The sequence below is a fragment of the Hippoglossus hippoglossus genome, chromosome 9 (genome assembly GCF_009819705.1).
Source record: "Hippoglossus hippoglossus isolate fHipHip1 chromosome 9, fHipHip1.pri, whole genome shotgun sequence".
Classification (NCBI taxonomy): Eukaryota; Metazoa; Chordata; class Actinopteri; order Pleuronectiformes; family Pleuronectidae; genus Hippoglossus; species Hippoglossus hippoglossus.
The window spans coordinates 18,346,571-18,366,769 of record NC_047159.1 but is presented as its reverse complement, the minus strand read 5'-3'; the positions used below and the strand labels follow the sequence as shown (position 1 = coordinate 18,366,769).

The 20,199-nt window shown below is 40.9% G+C and overlaps 2 protein-coding genes across 2 annotated transcripts; both read left to right on the top strand.

Moving 5' to 3' along the window:
• Positions 1 to 298: 298 nt before the first annotated feature.
• Positions 299 to 4,857, top strand: gltpa (glycolipid transfer protein a). The gene is made up of 5 exons (XM_034595516.1): positions 299 to 556; positions 2,389 to 2,447; positions 2,544 to 2,677; positions 2,756 to 2,906; positions 3,400 to 4,857. Exons 1-5 carry the CDS (start codon positions 454 to 456, stop codon positions 3,580 to 3,582), a joined length of 630 nt encoding a protein of 209 aa, XP_034451407.1. The 5' UTR covers positions 299 to 453; the 3' UTR covers positions 3,583 to 4,857.
• Positions 4,858 to 6,386: 1,529 nt separating this feature from the next.
• Positions 6,387 to 20,199, top strand: trpv4 (transient receptor potential cation channel, subfamily V, member 4). The gene is made up of 17 exons (XM_034595487.1): positions 6,387 to 6,606; positions 7,607 to 7,685; positions 8,347 to 8,804; positions 9,461 to 9,633; positions 11,063 to 11,215; positions 12,275 to 12,415; positions 13,731 to 14,029; positions 14,129 to 14,308; positions 14,569 to 14,727; positions 15,385 to 15,477; positions 15,611 to 15,684; positions 16,036 to 16,201; positions 16,280 to 16,346; positions 17,233 to 17,537; positions 18,244 to 18,371; positions 18,458 to 18,564; positions 18,682 to 20,199. Exons 2-17 carry the CDS (start codon positions 7,677 to 7,679, stop codon positions 18,771 to 18,773), a joined length of 2,604 nt encoding a protein of 867 aa, XP_034451378.1. The 5' UTR covers positions 6,387 to 6,606; positions 7,607 to 7,676; the 3' UTR covers positions 18,774 to 20,199.

The window sequence follows — 20,199 nt, the reverse complement described above, 5'->3', positions numbered from 1 at the left end:
CCTATACATAACCTAAGGCTAGACTTTAAACATTAACTTACCATTAACCACTGACCCAAAAATCTGTTTTATTCAATGTAGGGCTCAGCTTCTGTCCCAAGTTGCACACCCTTCACAACCCATCATCAATTAGATGGACTGTAGTCTGAAATTTGTTCCCAAAAGTGGCTCATGACAACAACACATAAACATGCACATACACATACACTCTCTCTCTCTCTCTCTCTCTCTCTCTCTCTCTCTCTCTCTCTCTCTCTCTCTCTCTCTCTCTCTCTCTCTCTCTCTCTCTCTTTCTCTCTCTCTCTCTCTCTCTCACACACACACACACACATACGCACAAGCACACACTCAGAGTTTCCCTCCTCTCCCCTGGTGTCAGTGTAACTCTGCAGTGCGGGGTTGACAGCCTGTTGCTATCATCTCAGAGGTAAAGCGAGTGTCCGGACTAAAGCGATGGCTCTGCTAATGGAGCACCAGTTCAGGCAGCTGCCAGCCGACAGACAGGTGGAAACAAGACCGTTTCTGGAGGCTGTGTCATACCTTCCACCGTTCTTTGGTAAGTAAAGTTTCCACTGTGTGACACAGCTGAGGCTATGTAGTGACATCCCTGGATGTGAAGTTGTGTGGAAATAAATATGAAAACCTTATTCTGAGTTGTCACGGCCTGCAGAGAAATGATGCTCCTCCAGACACAAGTTTATTTCTATTCAGCTTATTATAATGACTGAGTTGTCAGAGGCTTGTAGTTGTATAGGCCAGATGGATGGCACTGACAAAGCGATAATTATAGTTCTATGCGTGTGGATTTCTAAAGTTGTATAACCAGTATAGGCCCAGAAATGCCGGGAAAATGTTTCCTTTTTAACAGGTAGCCCTCTGCAATGGACCTTTTTGCACTATTCTTAATTTTTCACCTGAGCTTTGTTCAACTTTTAGTAATAGATACAAAACGTGTTGTGAGACAAATCTGTCACAACACTTCTGCCAGGCCCAACGAGACGATCTTGATCTGTCCGAATGATAATCTTTTTTTGGGGAGATCGTATTTCTCTCCACCCAGCTGTCCACAATCCGTTATCATGCATAATTTAATCCACTGGCCTGGATTTTAAGTTGTGAAAATTGATTAGTCTGGTGTTGAGTTCCCGTTGCCCATTCACTGGTGGCATGGTGCACCAGGGCATCTTTGTGCGACTTCATTCTGTATTAATATGCCAAAGGTCCTCTATTGAATTTGCCATGTGAAACCCTTGAGGGAAACCAAGTCTGATGGCGACATTAAGCTTTTCCTCCTTGTCACCATTGTTTTTTATGACCTAGAAATCTCTTGGCCAACTTTCCTACGAGCCATTAAAGTACACACACTCATAGTACTCTATATTCAGTACTTGATTGACAACTCTAAAAGAATTACAACTTGTATTTTTATCTTTATTTTAAGTCTGTGTGGCAAAGTCCCACCATGACTGTGTCAAACTATTTATTTACCCAGGATAATGAACTCATGTGTGGGTGTTCACGGCTGTTCCCTAGCCAAGAACAAATGATGCTGTTTGTTACAAAAATATTCTTATCATTATATCTTTTAGCAGCAGCTTATTTGACTACCTTTAGCTTCCAAAAGCACAGTTCTGTATGCACAACTTCAAATTGTATTCTAAAAGCAGGGTGTCTTTCAAATGAAGTGTTGTGACAATGCATCACATCAGCACGACAGAGTCGATTTTGTCACGAGTAGTTTCCAGTAACGGCTCAGGGGCTGAAAGCTGTGTGTTGTGTCAGTGGGTCAGCCAGGAGCCGCGTGTGGTCGCCACTCGAGATGTCTCTTTGTTCACAGGCCCGTCACCAAATACTCAGATCTTTCAGCCGACTAATTAAAAGACACCTAATAATAATACTGGGATGATTGGCCTAATAAGGCCTAATGAGGTACATTGGATTTACCTGCCAGTGTTATTGTCAGCTCCAAGAGTTTTAACTACTCAAGCCAAATGTGCCATATATGTCATTTTGGAATTTACACAGAATCCAGATCTGCTCGGTCCATATCTTTGCTGCAGCTACAGTATATGATCATATGTTGAACATAGTTAAATGTGATAATTATAGAAATACCCCTCTAATGAGGCCTCTAATATTTTGGATTTGTTGAAGCTCTGGAATTTTGACAAGAACGTGTTCGACAGAGTTTTAGGGCAACACTGAAGAAAGAATACTTGAGATTTTGAGAATTAAGTCGTAATTCGAAAGGAAATTCTTAATATTAAAATCGTAAGGAAAGTCAGTGTGAAGTAAACGAAAAAATAGTACCTCATTCTCTGATATGATGTCATCCTACTGTCACTCTTTCAGTTCTCGGTCACTTCCTGTGTAAATATTTCTCCTCAGACTGCCTTGGTTCCACTGTTTTTGCACCAATTAAAGCTGACATATCTGGCAACATCACAGTAAGTACAGTAATTATTTAATGTGATTTGAGTTGAATATGTATGTGTGTATTACTCATTCATTTTTACTTTAAAAACTATTGTTTCTACTACTAGAAAATCAAAGCGATTTATGATACCAACCCCGGACGGTTCAAGACGCTGCAGCAGATTCTGGAGGCAGAGAAGGAAATGCACGGAGCAGGATGGCCCAAAGTCGGAGCGACCTTGGCTCTCATGTGGCTGAGAAGGTTTGAGTAATTTGACATTTGTGGCGTGGTTTTTTTTGTGTTGTGAAGCCGTGTCTTCATAATCTTGTTTTTCAACAGGGGTTTACGATTTATCCAAGTCTTCCTGCAGAGCCTAGTGGACGGGGAGAAGGATGAAAACAACCCAAACCTCATCCGAGTCAATATCACCAAAGCCTATGAAATAGCCCTGAAGAATTACCATAGCTGGTTTGTGCAGCAGCTTTTCAAGGTCAGTTACATCCTTACATTTATTTTTATTAGAGATTTGTATAGCCGTTTTCAGACATGTTCAGTGGAGGATCTCCGGAGAATTGGGTCCGGACTTTCTCTGCAGTTTTCCTCTCACACATGAATAACTGCTGTGTTTACAACAGCAACAAATCCTCTGCAGGATTCAGGTGAGGGGTGGTGCAGCAGGCAGAGGCAGGATGTCACTTATTCATTCTGCTACGTTGATCACGTGATTTTGTTTTCTTATCACCACAAACTCTCTCTTCTACGTGTACGACACCACTTTTTCCTCAAGAGATGTATTTTTTTGTTTAGTTTTTAACGTCTGTCGTGTGTCAGAAGCATCATCCCCCATCACACACACACCCCCTCGGTGTGCGGAGGATCTTCGGTGTTCAGTGCATGTCTGAAAGCAGCTTATGTTAGAGAGCGGAGAGCTTGTTGAAAAATACATGTGGTGTATGAATCTGAAATGTTTGTGTGGCTTTCAGGCTGCTCTTTACGCTGCTCCATACAAGTCTGATTTCCTGAAGGCGCTCTCCAAGGGTCGAGAAGTCAAGGAAGAGGAATGCTTGGAGAAAATCCGGAAATTCCTCATCAACTTCTCTGCCACCGTCGATGCTATTTATGAGATGTACAGTAAGATGAATGCTGACCTTGAATACTCAGTGTGACGTTCCTCTTCCCTCCAGTGATCTGTGTAGTTTACAAAGTCATTTACATGATGCAGTCAGGATTGTGCAGTCTACATATTGACTCGGCTCCCTGCAGGCCATCTGACGGTTCACTGTGAGAGTGTAATTGTAATACTCACATCAAATGTTTATGCACTTTTTAGTCATCTTTGCTGCCTCTGGCTTTCTCTTTGTGCCTTTTCCTCACTGTTGTTTTTTTCGATTCTGGGGCAAAGTTTCCATCTTCACATTTAAATGCGGTATTTCATTATTTTTCATTTGTAGAGTCACATCTCTTCAGACAATAACTGCCAGACATTTATGTTCATGGTCACGAGTCCTCTCTTTCTCAGATAGGAGAAGGTTTTACCAGAAAAGTACTTCTCACTCAACAAGTGTTTTAAATCCAGCAACAGGATTGTTACAGAAGAATTAAGAGGGCATGTGAAGTGTCTGATACCACACAGCTAATCCCAATTCAAATCATCTGTTGCAGTAATTAAAGTGGTCGAGTTTTGCTTATAACATTTCAACTGCTGTGTATACTGAAAAAAACGGTGTGAAAAATGTTTGTGTTAAAATCCATCCACCTAACTTATGTATAAGAAACAGTATATATTACATCATAAAGAAGAGGCCAGCTTTATTGCTAGTGATACAAACAATCAGAAAATCTTAAATTTTCTTTATTTATAAAATATTTAAATATCTCACTGACATATAGAGCTATGGCTTATCAATGAAGTCAATTAATCAATATGCAATACACAACTCATAATTAGATTAAAGAAGCCATATGAGTCATTTTATGCAATAAAGGTACTACAAGTTACACAAAACATGGCCAGTTCAGCCAGTACCTTTGCTAGAGTGTTTCAGTCATCACGTGTTGGATAGACACTCAACACTCAACACTTCAAATATGCAGGTATAAATGTAAATGGCTTTTTATTAAGCAGAAGGTACGGATCATTTCAAATGACCAGGTCAGCTTCTGTGCCTCTAATCGTGTGTATTCCTCTGCACATCCCCTTGTGTAAACCATGCAGACCACCGCAGAACAAAATGTAAATTATTTCTGAGGGTCTGGTCTGCCTCTGTTTATGTCTTTACTATGCAACACTTGTTTATCTTTGCTATTTTTACCAAAGCAGTGCTTCATCAAATGTCTTTTACTCTGTGAGGTACTGAATGTGTCTTTTCTTTTTACCTAATTATTAAGGAAATATAAAAAAAAACATTGCATTTTGCCTTATACATTGTTTTTAAATAGATGTGAATGTCTGGTGATTGTCTTGTGGCTGAAGTTAAGTTGCAGTGTTTGTACAGTGCAAAGCAACAAATTGTGTATTTTCAACTCAAGTGCAATATGCAATAAAGATATGTGCAACAAGTCATGTGGTTTTCATTTTGGTTTCTTGTAGAATTTCTTTCTTTAAGTTTTGCTGGGATGGGGAGTAAATAAATACATTTACACCAGCTCTGTACAATGTTGAAGTATTTGTACTTATTTATATTTATTTGTCGCCACTTTATATTTGTACTTCACTAAAAGCAAATAACAAATATTTTACCCCACTGCAAATGCTACCATGAATTGTGCCTTAATATTTGAAATCATATGGATTAAATATGATGAATTGTTATGAAGTAAATTACCTAATAGCATCTGATTTAGTTTAGATTATCGTCACCTTGACCAAAGGGCAACATTTCTTATGTAATATATGTTAATGCATCAGTAATATTAACCCAATAATTATCAGTCTTGACAAAGGCCACCCTGCTGTTTAATGAGTTCTTTAGTTTAAACCTTAAGTACATCTTGCAGATATTACTTCTGTATCTGTGCCTGATTTAAAACAAATAAAGAATACTAAGCTTTTACTTGTTATTAAGTGTTTACAACAAATCAATTGGATACTTATTTTTTTGTGTGCATCATCCCATGTTGGTGGACTCACCACACCCTGCTACAGGCTGAACAGGAATCAGTTTCATTGTGTGATGATGAATAGCTGGAAATGGGATCAGAAATATTGAAATATTATTGCTGGCAGACAGACTCAATGCATGAGCACCCTGGGACAGGCAACAAGGCCAAGAGCAAACTGTCACTCAGAGATTACGTCAGGTCTTACATAACTCTGAAAAATTAAAATACGAACATGTAGGATTCCGTGATAACTGGGTATCTGCTTAGGAAGACCATGTGATGTGATGGAAAGCTCCAGAGCTGCTACTAAACTGACCTGGTGAGATATTGTTTTGAGACAATACAACCAGAGAAACATCCTTCTCTACAACCTAATAACTTATTTATTTATTTGTATATATTCTTATCTCTCATTTAGTGAATTTTACCTGTGTGTGTGTGTGTGTGTGTGTGTGTGTGTGTGTGTGTGTGTGTGTGTGTGTGTGTGTGTGTGTGTGTGTGTGTTTGTACAAGCTGTTCCAAATGAATTGCTCGCAGTGAGATCGATAGAGTTGTTTGAATTAAATTGAATTGAATCCTGTTGATCTGTACCCACAAACCTGTCTCTGCTTCCTGGTGCATTTCTTTCCCAATAAACTTTATTATCCAAAATGTACACAATAAAAGTATAAACAAGGAAACAGGATGATAAAAATTCATTCGAGAAGACATCAAAGTTCAGTAGGATAAACATGAAAAGCAGATGTACCATTAAATTACACACAGGAGAGCACTCAAGGATGAATGAATGAATGAATCTCTGTTGAATCAGCAGAGCCCCCAGCGGCCATCCGAGGAACTGTGTTTTTTCCGCTCGGAGGCAGGAGTTTTCAGCCAAGCTTGTCCGGTCCCACCCGTCCACCCAAAATGTGTGAAAGCATCCGTTGTTCTGGTGGAGCTCACCGGACACATGGAGCAGAGGGAACCTGCTGTAGCTCAGTGAAGACTTTCCAGGCTGGAGACACATTGATCCTGAGGGGGTTTTCAAACTATGGAGCAAACTGCGACTCTAATAATCTGAGAGAATAGAGTCAACTGATCACATCAAGGTAAGAAACTCCTCTGGTTCTTATGGTTCTTTATTCTTCTGCTCACAAAGTTGTCATTCTGTCTCATCTGTATTAGTTAGAAAGAAGCCTTAACTTTTTTAACAAGTACCCAACTTCAGGAATGTTATATAACATAGTTTCTTAAGTTTGTCAGAACTTAAATAGCATGCTCTTTATCAAAAAAGTACCTCTATTTATAATTCATTTTTTTCTCTTTATAGTAAAAATGTTGATCAGATAGCACCACCATAGTATCCTCTTTTAAAACTGTTTTAAAAACGTTTTCATTACATGGCTTTTAACTTTTGTTTGTTTCACGGCTCTATTTTAGCAACTGTCTTGACTTTACTTGTTTAAATTTGGGTTTATATATATATATATATATATATATATATATACTTGATATTTCATGATTCCAGTCCGTCACTCTGACAGGTTTAATACACAGCAGGTCCTCTCTCTCGCCACTAAGCAACTTAATCCTTTGTTCTAGGTCTGTTATAATAGTTTAGCGAGGGCAGACTCCTCTTTGTTCCTCTGTCTTTTTTACTATCAGATGCCTGCTGAAGTGTAAAGGTATGAAAATCCCCCTTGTGTCAGACTGGGGGGTGTGAGTCACCCCTCTCCCTCAGCAGGACCCCAGCTCCTCTGTTTGTGTTGCTCCTTTACAGCTCGCTCTGGCCTAGATAAGTTGTCAATGTCATGGACAAACTCAGGAAGCTAAAGGAAGCTGTGGAGGGACGTGAGGAAGTCGTGTTGAACTTAAGTGATAGCCTGCTGTGGCTTTACGTTTTGTGTTGATGGGTGCTGAGAGGCTGGGACATGTAAAAGAGGTTCTTCTGACAAGGGAGAGGAAACAGACTTATACTGGTTTTAGCATCAGTGCTTTGCTGTGTTTTCCTCAAACTTCAGAGCTCCTATTGTGTCACTTACAACACTGATTGCTTTGGTCTGTACTTCTGTGTCAATAATTCTTATGATGCTTACTCTGTTTCTTCAGGGTGCCCACATGCTTCAGCATCATTTCCAGTTTCCCCTGAAGAGGAATTTGGCACATCACTGTAAAAGGCATGAATGAGGTACAAAGGGGGTTAACTGTCAACTGTATACTTAAAAATCTGGTTTAAACTTCCAGGATCCCTTTGGTACTTCTATTATTAAAAGTGAAAATTGTAAATAAAAGTTGTCCATTTTGCCCCTGTCACTATCACTCTGTAGGATTTCCTTCATGAACCGAGTTGGGCCACCTTGATGACAGCAAACATGAAACCTTCTCATATCCCAACATTTAATAACCTTTTATTAAATAAAACTTAAATGCTTAGGGTTAAAGAGCGGAGAATATTTTTTCATGACAAGTGCCACATAAGTGATTTTAATGTTTAAAGGCATCTAGTAACAAAATAAACTAGGAGAGGATTTCTGCGAGGATCTGAATGGTTTTTGATTCATACCTCTTTTTAGAAATCTCTTTAACTCTGAGTAAAAATGGTGTCATAATATTAAATATCAAAATGAATGGGTCAACCATCTTTACGTACATCTCAACTCTATTGATACTGCTGTTTTAACCTGACAGTTTCTAAGTTATGAAATATGTTCCAATGGAAACACTATCATAGATGTCTGATTGAATTTAAACTGATTAAAACAGATTTTTTTTTGCATTTGAACCATCTCGCCTGACTAGCTGAGGCTGTGCAGCTCACTCAGAACGCTGTCTCGTGCTTTTTATTTCAGGGTCGCTCTGCTCTCTTCAGAAGGTGCCACCTTGCCTTGTCCAAGGCTGACACCCTCACCTCTGCTCCTGCCAAAGCTGTTCTCTCTGTGGACGCAGGCGATGGCGAGGCCGCCCAGCCTGAGGCCGATGCCGCGTTTCCCCTCTCTGACATCTCGCACTTGTTCGAGAGCGAAGATGCCCCCCCATCGACTCAGGACACGAGCCAGGATTCAGCTGCTGGAGCTCTGGAGCTGGTTCAGCCCGGCCAGCCTGTGGAAAGCAGACAGAACCTGCGGATGAAGTTCCAGGGTGCTTTCAAAAAGGGCATTTCCAACCCCATGGACCTGCTGGAATCCTCCATATATGAGTCTAATGTGGTTCAGGGACCCAAGAAAGCCCCCATGGACTCGCTCTTTGACTACGGTACCTACAGCAACATGAGCAACCAAAAGAAACGCAGGAAGAAGCTTCCAAGAGGGTGAGAAGGAGCCTCCCTGTCCCGAAACTGTGATTCATGTGTTTCCAGGATTTAAAAGTTGTGCATTTCTTTAAACCTCTTGGTTTTAGGTTTTACTTTTTGTCTGAGCAGCAGCAGTAAACCTTGACTGGACTTTATTTCCAGGTACAAAAGGGCTGGTTTGGAAAAATGTTGTCATAAAAACAAAAAACCTCCCACAACTGCTACTCTGTAGACAGAGGTGTGCCACATGGGGAAGTATGTACACACACACACACACACACACACACACACACACACACACACACACGCACGCACACGCACACACACACACACACACACACACACTAAAACTAACACACACACACACTAACACACACACACACACACACTAACACACACACTGCAGTCCTTCATTCAGCCTATTCACTGATCTAACAGAGCGGATTTTGTTAGTTGCTCAGCAGCAGTTGAGGTAATATTTAGGCTGCCGCCTTTTTTTTGGCTACCTGTCCCATACACACAGAGGTCTACTTATTGAAGCTCTGGAGGGTGCGGCTGATCGAGTAAAAGATGGTTTATCCACTAAAAAAGAAGTAATCGATTTTAAGACAATCCCAGATTGAATCTTTTTGTATCCCACAGTAACATCATGTCATGTTTTTGTGTGTCCTCAGTAAAACTGAGACATCCTGTGATGATGGTCAAACAGATCCACCAAAGGTCATGAAAACATTCAACCGCTCTCTCCTGTTTGACGGTGTCTCACGTGGAGACACTGGAGCCCTCAGCGGCCTGTTAGAGTACCTGCAAAGTCACGGCAAGAGGTTAACGGATGAGGATTTCAGAGGTAAGACTAAAATATGTAGATATCTGTCTACTGAGTCAAACCAATAAATGATCGGGAATAAAACAGGTTTAATGTACAGAAGTTTAGTTTTCTTCCACTTTTACTCCGTTTCTGTTGAATATCTCGACTCTGCCTTTGTTCCAAAGCAGAACCTCACCTAATCTACTTCTGTCTAAAAAGACTTCTCCCTCTTGATTATTTGTTTGCTCAGAGGATGTGAGAAGGAAAGGGTGGAGTGAGTCTTTGTCCCACTGAAGGCTGGTCCAAACAAAGCTTCTGTCTCAGGAGGTTTTCAGGCTCATAACAAGGAGCAGAGAAAACTAACAGCAAACTGTCGTCTCTCACAGAGTTAACCGGGGCCGGGAGTCTTTACAAAAACGGCTAAAAATAGTGAATGGCTGCTTTGACCCCTGTCTTTAACAGTTTGTTCTCATGAACCCTGAAAACTCCATGTGACAACTCCCCAAACTCTCCTTTAATTGTGTATCTTCATTCCCAGTTCAGTCCCATTTTACATGGCTGGACATTATAACCAGGAATTTTTCAGTTACCAGGGGTAAGTGGAGGAGCTCAGTTAATTAAAAAAAGGAAATTACTATTTGAAAAAAATCAACAAATCCTTATACTGAGTCAATTGTGACATGTGAACACCACAGGTTGCAATTAAGAGTGTATGAAAACTAATCAACATTAGCAGGCCAGCAGCTAATAATCAACAAATGGGGAACTAGTAATACAAAATAATGGATTAAGAGAAATATTTTTGCTAAAAGTAAAAAGAATAAACAGTTAAATACTCTGCCGTTAGCTGAAACCACTGGATAATTGAGATACCTCAAACGAATTATCAAATAGTTCTAATAGATAGTTAAATGAAATAGATTCATGTTTGATATTTAGCCAAAAGTAATGGATAGACAATTTAAATACAGCTGAAATAAATGGATGCATAGTAGAAATGACAAAAATCTGCTTTAAGTTAAATGATGGTATAAATAGCTTAAAGTAACACATGGATGGACAGAAAGGTAACGTTGATGAAGGTTTATCTGAGTTCATCTGATTAGACTGTGGGGAAATGCCTGGGTGGCTGTGGCTGAGGGGTAGAGCGGTCGTCCTCCAACCTGAAGGTCGGCAGTTTGATCCCCAGTCTTCCCCATCTGCATGCCGAAGTGTCCTTGGGCAAGATGCTGAACCCCGAATTGCCCCTCATAGAACAACAAAGTGCTGCTAATAGATGCACTGTATGAATGTGTGTGTGAATGGGTTAATGTAAAACTGTACTGTAAAGAGCTTTGAGTGGTCATCAAGACTAGAAAAGCGCTATATAAATACAAAACCATCTGACATTTACATGGGACTAACCTCTATAAACAACACTGTCTAAATCCAAAAATATTCTGTGTCTTTTATCAAATGTTTCTACCAGAGCCATCAACAGGTAAGACCTGTCTGCCTAAAGCCCTGTTGAACCTTTACGTGGGTCAGAACGACACCATCCCTCTGCTGGTCGACATCGCAGAGAAGACTGGAAACCTCAGGGAGTTCATCAACTCCCCCTTCAGGGATCTGTACTACAGAGGTACGGAAATAAACCAGTACTGAGAACATGAACTTACATAAAACGAAGCCGTTCTCAGACATAAACTTCACTCTTCACATATGAAGAACACAGCAGGAAACTATTGGGGTCAGACGTGTTCACAACAACAGAAAAATGACGTGAAAATTCATGGCAGGAATCATGTTTTTGTTTACAGCGCATTGGTGTTGGACCTTAGCGTCAAAATCGGAATGTCAACTTGTAAAGATGAGATTCTTTGTCAACGTCGTCTACGTGTATGACTCCTTTTTTTTATCCTGAGATATTTATATTCTTTTTGGCTTTTTTCAGTTTTGCGTCTGTTGCGTCTCAGAAACGTCATCAACACGCCCATTCCCTCGCCTTGAATTCTCCGGACATTTTCCTGCTGTATTCTCACACGGGCTCATTTGGACATTTTCCGGACATTTCACCTGGCTGGAGCGACTGAGACACTCAGACATCTGCCTCTTCCAGACAGTTTGTGTCTGAAAGCAGGTTTATTTTGTGCAGTTTGTAAGACTACAGTCTCCTCGTCTGCCTCGGAGTTGAAGCTGACAGAGGTTGTTGTTGGTTCCTCTGGGTTTGACAGGCTGCTAGGTGAGGCCCAATTAGGGGGAAGAGCAACATTTTGTAGTGACTGTGCAGCTCAGTTACACGGCTTTGTTTGGATTTCACCTTTCACATTAATAGTTATGAGAACACAGTGACAGGAGCCTTTTCAACATCCAACAGCTTGTAATACAAAATCAGATGTTACTATTCATTTGCATGTTTACCTAATTCTTCTGTACTTTTTAAGTACCTGCACATAAATTTGAACCCCTCACAACTTTTTGTATGACCTTCACCCTCATGTTCATAATTGGGCATCAGATTCACAAAAGGAAAAATTCTTTAGGCAAAAAGAAAGTTTCAACACTGTTTGTCTTGTGTAACTTTCCTATTTGCCTGTCAACAGTATTAAACTCCACACACTTCAGTTGAGTAATTACTTCACATATAAATTGAGCAAACGTGGCTTGAGCTAATGTTTGTGTTGTTTTGTTGTGTTGTCAGGACAAACAGCGCTCCACATTGCCATAGAGCGACGCTGTAAACAGTATGTTGAGTTGCTGGTGGAGAATGGTGCCGACGTTCATGCCCAGGCCAGAGGTCGCTTCTTTCAGCCGAAAGATGAAGGGGGCTACTTCTACTTTGGTAATTACCTTTGTCAGCTCATTTCAAATTCATAATTCTGTATTTCTACTTATACTCTGAAACAGTCATAGACAGAGTTGAGCAAAACTGTATTTTCTGCCTCATACTGTTCTAATGATGTGGGGCGTCTGATGTTTCCCTCACAAGCACCTATTCTGTCTTCTACACCTTGGAGTTTGCATCAAGGTTTTGTGATGTGTATTAAAGCAGCTGCCAAGATAAAACAGTTAAACCAGTGGTACATTTTCCTGGCAAAAGCAAATCTCCTTTGCCGTGCAGACATGAGGTGACATTAGACCCCACCCTTCCTCTTTTTTTAACCTTACAGCCAAATGTTTTCTGAAGCGTGGCACGTTAAACCACCGGCAGCAAAGGGCCAAAAACACATGAAAAGAAAAGCATTATGTCATATGTTCAAGAGGTGCAGCCAGTGAAAGGTGTCTGTGTTCTGCAGTGAGGAAAAGTAAACATCCTCTGCTGGTGGGACGGGCTTCACTGACCTTTAAGACCAGGAGGAGAATGAATAAATCAGAGCCTGTAAATTAAACTCAACACTGCCCTCTGCTGGCTCCTGCTCAGGCCCTACCTCCTCCGTCGCAGTATAATGCCCAGAGAAAAACATGTTTTTATTTGTGACCTTTTGATGATAATTATAGCATCTATAATTGATTTTCACCTCACTCTTCATGAACATTAAAGGAAAGGTAGCTGTTTTGGACTGATGTTTTTTTTTCTTCTTTTTTTACACAACCCAATTTTAAGAATTGTTTATTTGATTACATTCTACGTTATATTCCCCACTCGTCGCAGAGGAGGTGATTTCTATTTGCACTTAGCACGGTTGTCATTCCCAAATCCCAGCGTGTCCGGGCACAGTGTGAGTAATTTGCCGCGGAGCTTTGCAGTGAGGTGAACAGGAACCTGGCAGGGCTGATGGCTAATGGGATTTAGACTCACGCTAACACTCTGCATGCACCCGTGCAAATCCATGAAGAGGAGCGTTTCTATGTGAGGTGACAAAGTAATCTGTCACCCATGGCAACGGCTCATTTTCAGCAGCTGCTTTTGGCACTCTGGCCTCATTGCGCCCCTCCCTCCAACAACTGCTAATTGTGCTGTTTTCATAGCGGGGATTTAAGTCACATCTTTGATCCATGTTTAGTATGCTTTGCAAAAACATACAGATGCCAGCTACAGTTCTTAATTAACCCTCCTGTTGATTTGCTTATTTTTAATGTGAGGTGCCATGCTCTTGATCTCCTGTGAATTTACCATGAAGTGACTGCTCCCTCTTTCTCTGTGTGTGTTTGCCCAGGTGAGCTGCCTCTTTCCCTGGCTGCATGCACTAACCAGCCTGACATAGTGCACTACCTGACTGAGAACCCACACAAGAAAGCTGACCTGCGGCGCCAGGACTCCCGCGGCAACACGGTGCTGCACGCCCTGGTGCACATCGGAGACAACACCAAGGACAACACACGTTTCCTCACAAAGATGTACGACCTGCTGCTGATCAAGAGCACTAAGCTCTACCCAGAATGCAGCCTGGAGACGGTGCTCAACAGTGATGGCATGTCACCTCTCATGATGGCGGCCAAACTGGGCAAGATAGGGGTGAGCTAGGGACCATAATGCATCAACGGTCAAGCAGCATCACTATAATAAAAGGTTTTATCATCACATTTCCACATCATTATCTCCATATTCCTTTAGGTTTTTCAGCACATTATCCGACGAGAGGTCAAAGATGAAGAAGTTCGTCACCTTTCCCGAAAGTTTAAGGACTGGGCGTACGGTCCGGTGTACTCATCCCTCTACGATCTATCATCGCTGGATACATGTGGAGAGGAGCCATCTGTGCTGGAAATCCTTGTCTACAACAGTCGCAACAAGGTGAATATTGACAGTTTTATTCAAGTTTGCCTTGTTATTCCAAAAGGCGAAATGAAAAGCTGTTTCTCTCAAGATCAATGTATTAAGAGCCACATGGTTGATACAGGGTGAATATAAAAAAAACATCAAGATAAAAACATAAAAATGTCTAAAATGTCTGGGCGCAAATACGAGTGCAATAAAAAATGTGAGTGTGTTAACGGATCAGCATTATATTTTATTACGCTGTAGCAGCTTCATGTTTCTGGTCTCTTTGTCAGAACCGTCATGAGATGTTGGCAGTGGAGCCCATCAACGAGCTGCTCCGGGCCAAATGGCAGAAGTTTGGTGCAGTCACCTTTTACATCAGTGTGGTTTCCTACCTCATCACCATGATCATCTTCACACTCGTGGCGTATTACCACCCGACACAGGAAGAGGTGGGTGTGAACCAACTGGAAATGTGGATTGTTGTCACAGCATGGCTTGATATATGTTCTAGGTTTCTGCCATACTAGCCTGTAGCTGGTTTAATACCGTTATAATGGTAATCCATCATGTACCGGAGCAGCAAAACAGTTTTTTTGCATCAAATTACCATTTCTGTATTGAAGGAATATTTACGTTTTGGGGAAATACACTTACCTGCTTTCTTGCCAAGAGTTTGCTGAGAAGATTGATACCATATTCAAACCTGGGAAGCCTGACTCTGTCCAAAATCCTCCTAGTAGCACCACTAAACGATAATCATTTAAAAACAGATGGAGGTTTATGTGCTATTACTAAACTAAGCTAATCAGCGGCTATCTGGCTAGCATCTTTATATTTAATAGATAAATATTGATTACAATTATATCTAACTCCACAACTAACAAACTGCCTGATGACTGTCAGCGAGTAAATTTCTTAAAAAGTCAAAACAATTCATAAACACATTTTGTCTTAAAGACTGATATTTCTCATTGTGGTGTTCTTTTCTCTGCATACTGTATTGAATATGTTGTAGTGTTAAGACATTCAGATTGAATTGAATCTAAATGAAAAGAATAGCATCGATAAGTCCTTCCTTCCTTCCTTCCTTCCTTCCTTCCTTCCAGCCTCCGTACCCGTACAAAACCTCCTCTGACTACGTGCGGATGGCGGGGGAGGTCGTCACCTTGGCATCAGGAATCTTCTTCTTCCTCACCAATGTGAGTCAACGAGGCTCTGACACACATTCACAGATTGGTCATTACTTGTTTCACCATCGTTCCCCAGATCCAGCTCAGCACTGTCACAATAGTGTTGTTGTCATGATGGAAATGTTTCTCCGGCTTTTTGCAGATTAAAGACGTCTTCCTGAAGAAGTGTCCTGGGGTGAAGTCTTTATTTATTGATGGATCCTTTCAGCTGCTGTAGTAAGTCCCTGTCCTCTGTCCCTCCTCCCTCCTCTTCCTCATCTGGGCTGCAGCTCTTGCTGACTTTTACCCAAGGCAAATTTTGCATCCTCCTTAATGGAGTCATCTAATTAATATCTCAACCTCCTCCCTGGCATGTTTTATAGTTTGCATCTTTAATTAAACCCATGATCCAAACAAAGAGCAGATAATGTTGAGTGCCTCTGAACTGTGATGCTTTAGATCATTAGCAACATGGCTGTGATGTCTACATTCTCTTGCAGTGCTAAACACCAGCAGTCAGGCCTTTGTGCCTTTATTTAGAACTGAAAAGTTCAATTATTTGACAAAGTTTTCCTCTTTCCTCTCTAGTTTCATCTATTCTGTGCTGATCGTGGTCACAGCTGCTCTCTACCTATCGGGCATTAAGGCCTATGTGTCTGTGATGGTGTTTGCACTGGTCCTGGGCTGGATGAACACACTTTACTTCACCAGAGGCCTGAAGCTCACTGGCACCTACAGTATAATGATACAGAAGGTTAGATATGGGACAGCTGATTAATTCACTGTAAATATCACAGTCCGTGTGTTTTAACTTTCTTTTTTTCGTTCTCAGATTCTTTTCAAAGACCTTTTCAGGTTTCTGTTGGTGTATGTGCTCTTCATGATTGGATATGCATCAGGTAGGCTTATGTTCGTATGATTTTACCAGTATGTCAGCATTAACTACTACAGATAGAGGGCAATTTGCTGATTCAGACAGAGGCCCTAAGGGACGTCAAAATGCATTTTAAATGATGTTCAGAGACAATTTCATACGACTTGCAAGCAAAGCATCAAAGTCTTTATAAGTCCAAGGTTAAAATATAATGGATCTCCACCGAAATTGAATAGGTTCTTCCCTGACCCGCACAGCTTCCTCCCATTGCGTTTCTTGGTAATCCGTCCAGTAGTTTTTTGCGTAATCTTGCCTAAAAACAACGGATGGAAGGGGTGACAACATAACCTCCTTGGCAGAGGTAAAAATTGCCCACATCCCCTTGAGGGCTCCGTAGCTTTGCTCTTTGGCTGAGATTTAGGTTAGGTTAGATAATAATGTTAACACTCATATCTGTTCAATGACATGAATATAAAACTACAGCTCAGAGATGGTTAGCTTAGCATAGATCAAACGGGGTGTTTAGACCATTTCCACTTTTTATGCTAAGCTAACTTGCAACTCTTAAAGCTAACACAATGTTGACCTGTCCTGTTTCCAGTGTTGAGGTTTGAACTAACAATCCCAGCCTAAATTCAAAACCACTTACTACTGTAGTACGTGAAGCTGATAGCCTACTCAACATGTTATTTCTGTTTGATCCACAAAACCATCAACGTCATGAGGCTGACAATTCCATCCAGCTTGTATTCTTCACTCCCGACTCCTGACTGTGTTTTTTACATTTAATGGACAAAAACAATGGTTTTGTGGATTAAGTGTATTTCTCAGAATGTTGAACTATTCCTTGTCTCTTCCTTTTAGTGCTCACACAGATCTATAACCCCACCTCCTCTGTTCCCACCCCACAGCCCTGGTGACCCTGCTGACCGTGTGTCCTCCACCAGGAACTGAGTGTGACGGGGACTGCCCCACCTACCCAAAGTGCAGGGACCCCGACACGTTCAGCAAATTCCTACTGGACCTTTTCAAGCTGACCATTGGGATGGGAGAACTGGACATGATCCACAGTGCACAGTATCCCGCTGTCTTCCTCATCCTGCTGGTTACTTACATCATCCTCACGTTTGTGCTGCTGCTCAACATGTTGATCGCTTTGATGGGGGAGACGGTGGGGCAGGTGTCCAAGGAAAGCAAGAAGATCTGGAAGCTTCAGGTGAGCTGCTTGTTGCTGGAGGGCGGTGACAAAGGAGTCTGTATTCAATGTCGTTACAATTTAGTCTTGATCAGATAGATTTGGCTTCATTTGTCCAGGTTTTGATGGAGATTTCGTGTCTGAGATTTTGTTCTGAAAATTGTACCTGTTAATTGGCGAGATAAAAAAATGTTAGGGAATTTTTTTTATTAGTTTTTATAATTTCCTCCACCAAGGAGGTTATTTCTGTTTGTTTGTTGGTTTGTATGTTTGTAACCAAGATTACACAAAAACAACCAAATGAATCGACAGAAAATTTGGTGAAAGGATGTGATATGTGTCAGGGAAGAACCCATTAAAGTTTGGTGCCGATCTGGAAAAAAGTCAGACACATTTAGGGAAATGATATTTATGAGTGTGTGCAATTTGGTGCAGCTTATTTTAATAAAACGTGACTGTTGGGCCTTGGAGGGGAGGTATCCACTATTCGAATTCAAACTGTGGCTGCTGTGAATGTTTTGTACCAAATTTCATGCTAATCTGTGAAATAGATGTTGAGATATTTCCCTCAAAACCGCAAATGTCAAACTTAAGCACGAGCAGAGGATCACCAAAATCACACATCCCATAAATTTTGTTCAAAAAGATTCATTCTTATGGTTTATTCATGACATGTTTCTGTAGTTTGAGTGGAATAAATACATGTTTAAATAATGTATACTCACAGTGGGCAACGACCATCTTGGACATCGAGCGCTCATTCCCAGTCTGCCTGCGCAGGTCTTTTCGAGCCGGGGAGATGGTGACTGTGGGGAAGAACTGGGACGGCACACCTGATCGACGCTGGTGCTTCAGGTATTTTGCATGATTCATATTCACTCTGCAGCGCCAATGCCGCTTCAAAGAAAACTGTCAAACCCAGCACTGTCCTCATGTATCAGAGTGGACGAGGTTCGCTGGTGTCACTGGAATCAAAACCTGGCGATAATCAGCGAGGACCCAGGCCAAGTCAATGTGCAGCAGCAGGGCGTTGGAGTCTTGAGGAGAGGTGAGATTTCGCACTGCACTCTCATGAATAAATGCACAGACAAACACAGCGGGAGCAGCACATATATTCATTCACACAGATTAAATAAATCCCTTCTTCTTTTTTATCCCCTTCCAGATCGCTGGTCCACAGTAGTCCCACGAGTGGTGGAGTTAAATAAGGGTCGTGAGGCAGTGGTGGAGATGGAGCCTCTGACACGCAGGCGCTGACACCAGCAGAGGACTAGTACTGTCCCTCTTCTAAAGAGACAGAGGAGAGCCATCAGCGTCAGTGACACGACTCTGCTGGGGACAATTTGGCCAATAAGTGCTTCTAATTTGCACAAATCTCACGTGCCTTTCGTTCAGACAGAGTATAGTAGATATTACAGTGAGACAGTCAGTATTGGACAGAGGAGTGAGAGCACAGAGACACTGGATGTACAATGTCCTAAAAATAACTCAAGTATGATCTAAACAACACTAAATAGAGTAATTAACTTCTGTCAATATCGATAATTATCACAATGAATGTCACATTATTATTTCTCTTTCTCTTGAGAATAAGGAAAATGTGGCATTAATGACACAGCGAGGTGTAAACTAGGATTTTTTTATTCAAAAAGAAACATGAAAATGTAAATGTACTGTATCTCCACATGTTAGACATCAAAACCTGAACACTCAGGGATTTAAGAGTTCAAATATTTCTGCATTTCCAGTCTCATTATATTGTTATAGAAAATTATATCACAGGTTTTGTAGAAGCAAGAACTATCATTTCTGTATCAGTGTATATTAGCAGTGTAAATGAAAGTTTTGAACCATTTACACATGATAAATATTTTTTCAAGAAAACATTGCAGTAAATATTTATACATTTATACAATAGAATTCAGCTTTAGGTTGCGTGTTTTTATTATATATATATATATATATATATATATATATGATGTGTGCATAAATAATTAAATGTATATGCTGGTTTGTATAGAAAGAGGATGTTTTATACAATATTTTGTCTTTTCTATATTGTATCAGTCAAATAGTTTTAAATCTATGAAAGTCTCAGGCTTGGACTGGCGGAGCAGGCAGCTCTCATTTGAACTGAAACAATGCACTGTGCCAATTTCTGATGTGTCCATTATTATATGAATACAAAGACATTGTTCCGAACAAGATGGGCATGATGAGCAGGTTGTACTTGTCAAGCAAATGTGCAAATATGAGACAATAGCCTTCCGTGTTACGGTTTGTCTTTGAATTTCCAGAGTTATTGTTCCTTTGCAGCTGGGGTATTTGCATAATCAACTCTCAGGCCTCGCCATTATGTACTTTCCTCTATTTGCTGCAGTGTTTTCGTTGCTCTTGGCTCAATGCCCTATACAGCCGCTCTCTTTTTCTATGTGTCTCTACTGAATGTATGCATCTATACGTGTTAATGCACATTGATGAGGAGCAGAGAGACAATACACTTCATTTAGACCAATTCATTACTGTTGAAGGTCACAGGTCATTGTTCACTATGTTTACATTGAGGCACGTCTATGCATTATATTTGGTTTGTACCTTGCTGCACAGAACAATAAACACTGAATTTATTTATAAATGCACACAACAGTCTGATTTGCAATTTCTGCACGGGAAGATTTGAGAT

Coding starts and splice junctions, on each gene's coding strand:
- gltpa (XM_034595516.1), top strand. CDS start 454: ATGGCTCTGCTAATGGAGCACCAGTTCAGGCAGCTGCCAGCCGACAGA. Junction 2,448..2,543: donor ACATATCTGGCAACATCACA/GTAAGTACAGTA, acceptor TTCTACTACTAG/AAAATCAAAGCGATTTATGA. Junction 2,678..2,755: donor GCTCTCATGTGGCTGAGAAG/GTTTGAGTAATT, acceptor GTTTTTCAACAG/GGGTTTACGATTTATCCAAG.
- trpv4 (XM_034595487.1), top strand. Junction 11,216..12,274: donor CAGGGATCTGTACTACAGAG/GTACGGAAATAA, acceptor TTGTGTTGTCAG/GACAAACAGCGCTCCACATT. Junction 15,478..15,610: donor TCTTCTTCTTCCTCACCAAT/GTGAGTCAACGA, acceptor GGCTTTTTGCAG/ATTAAAGACGTCTTCCTGAA.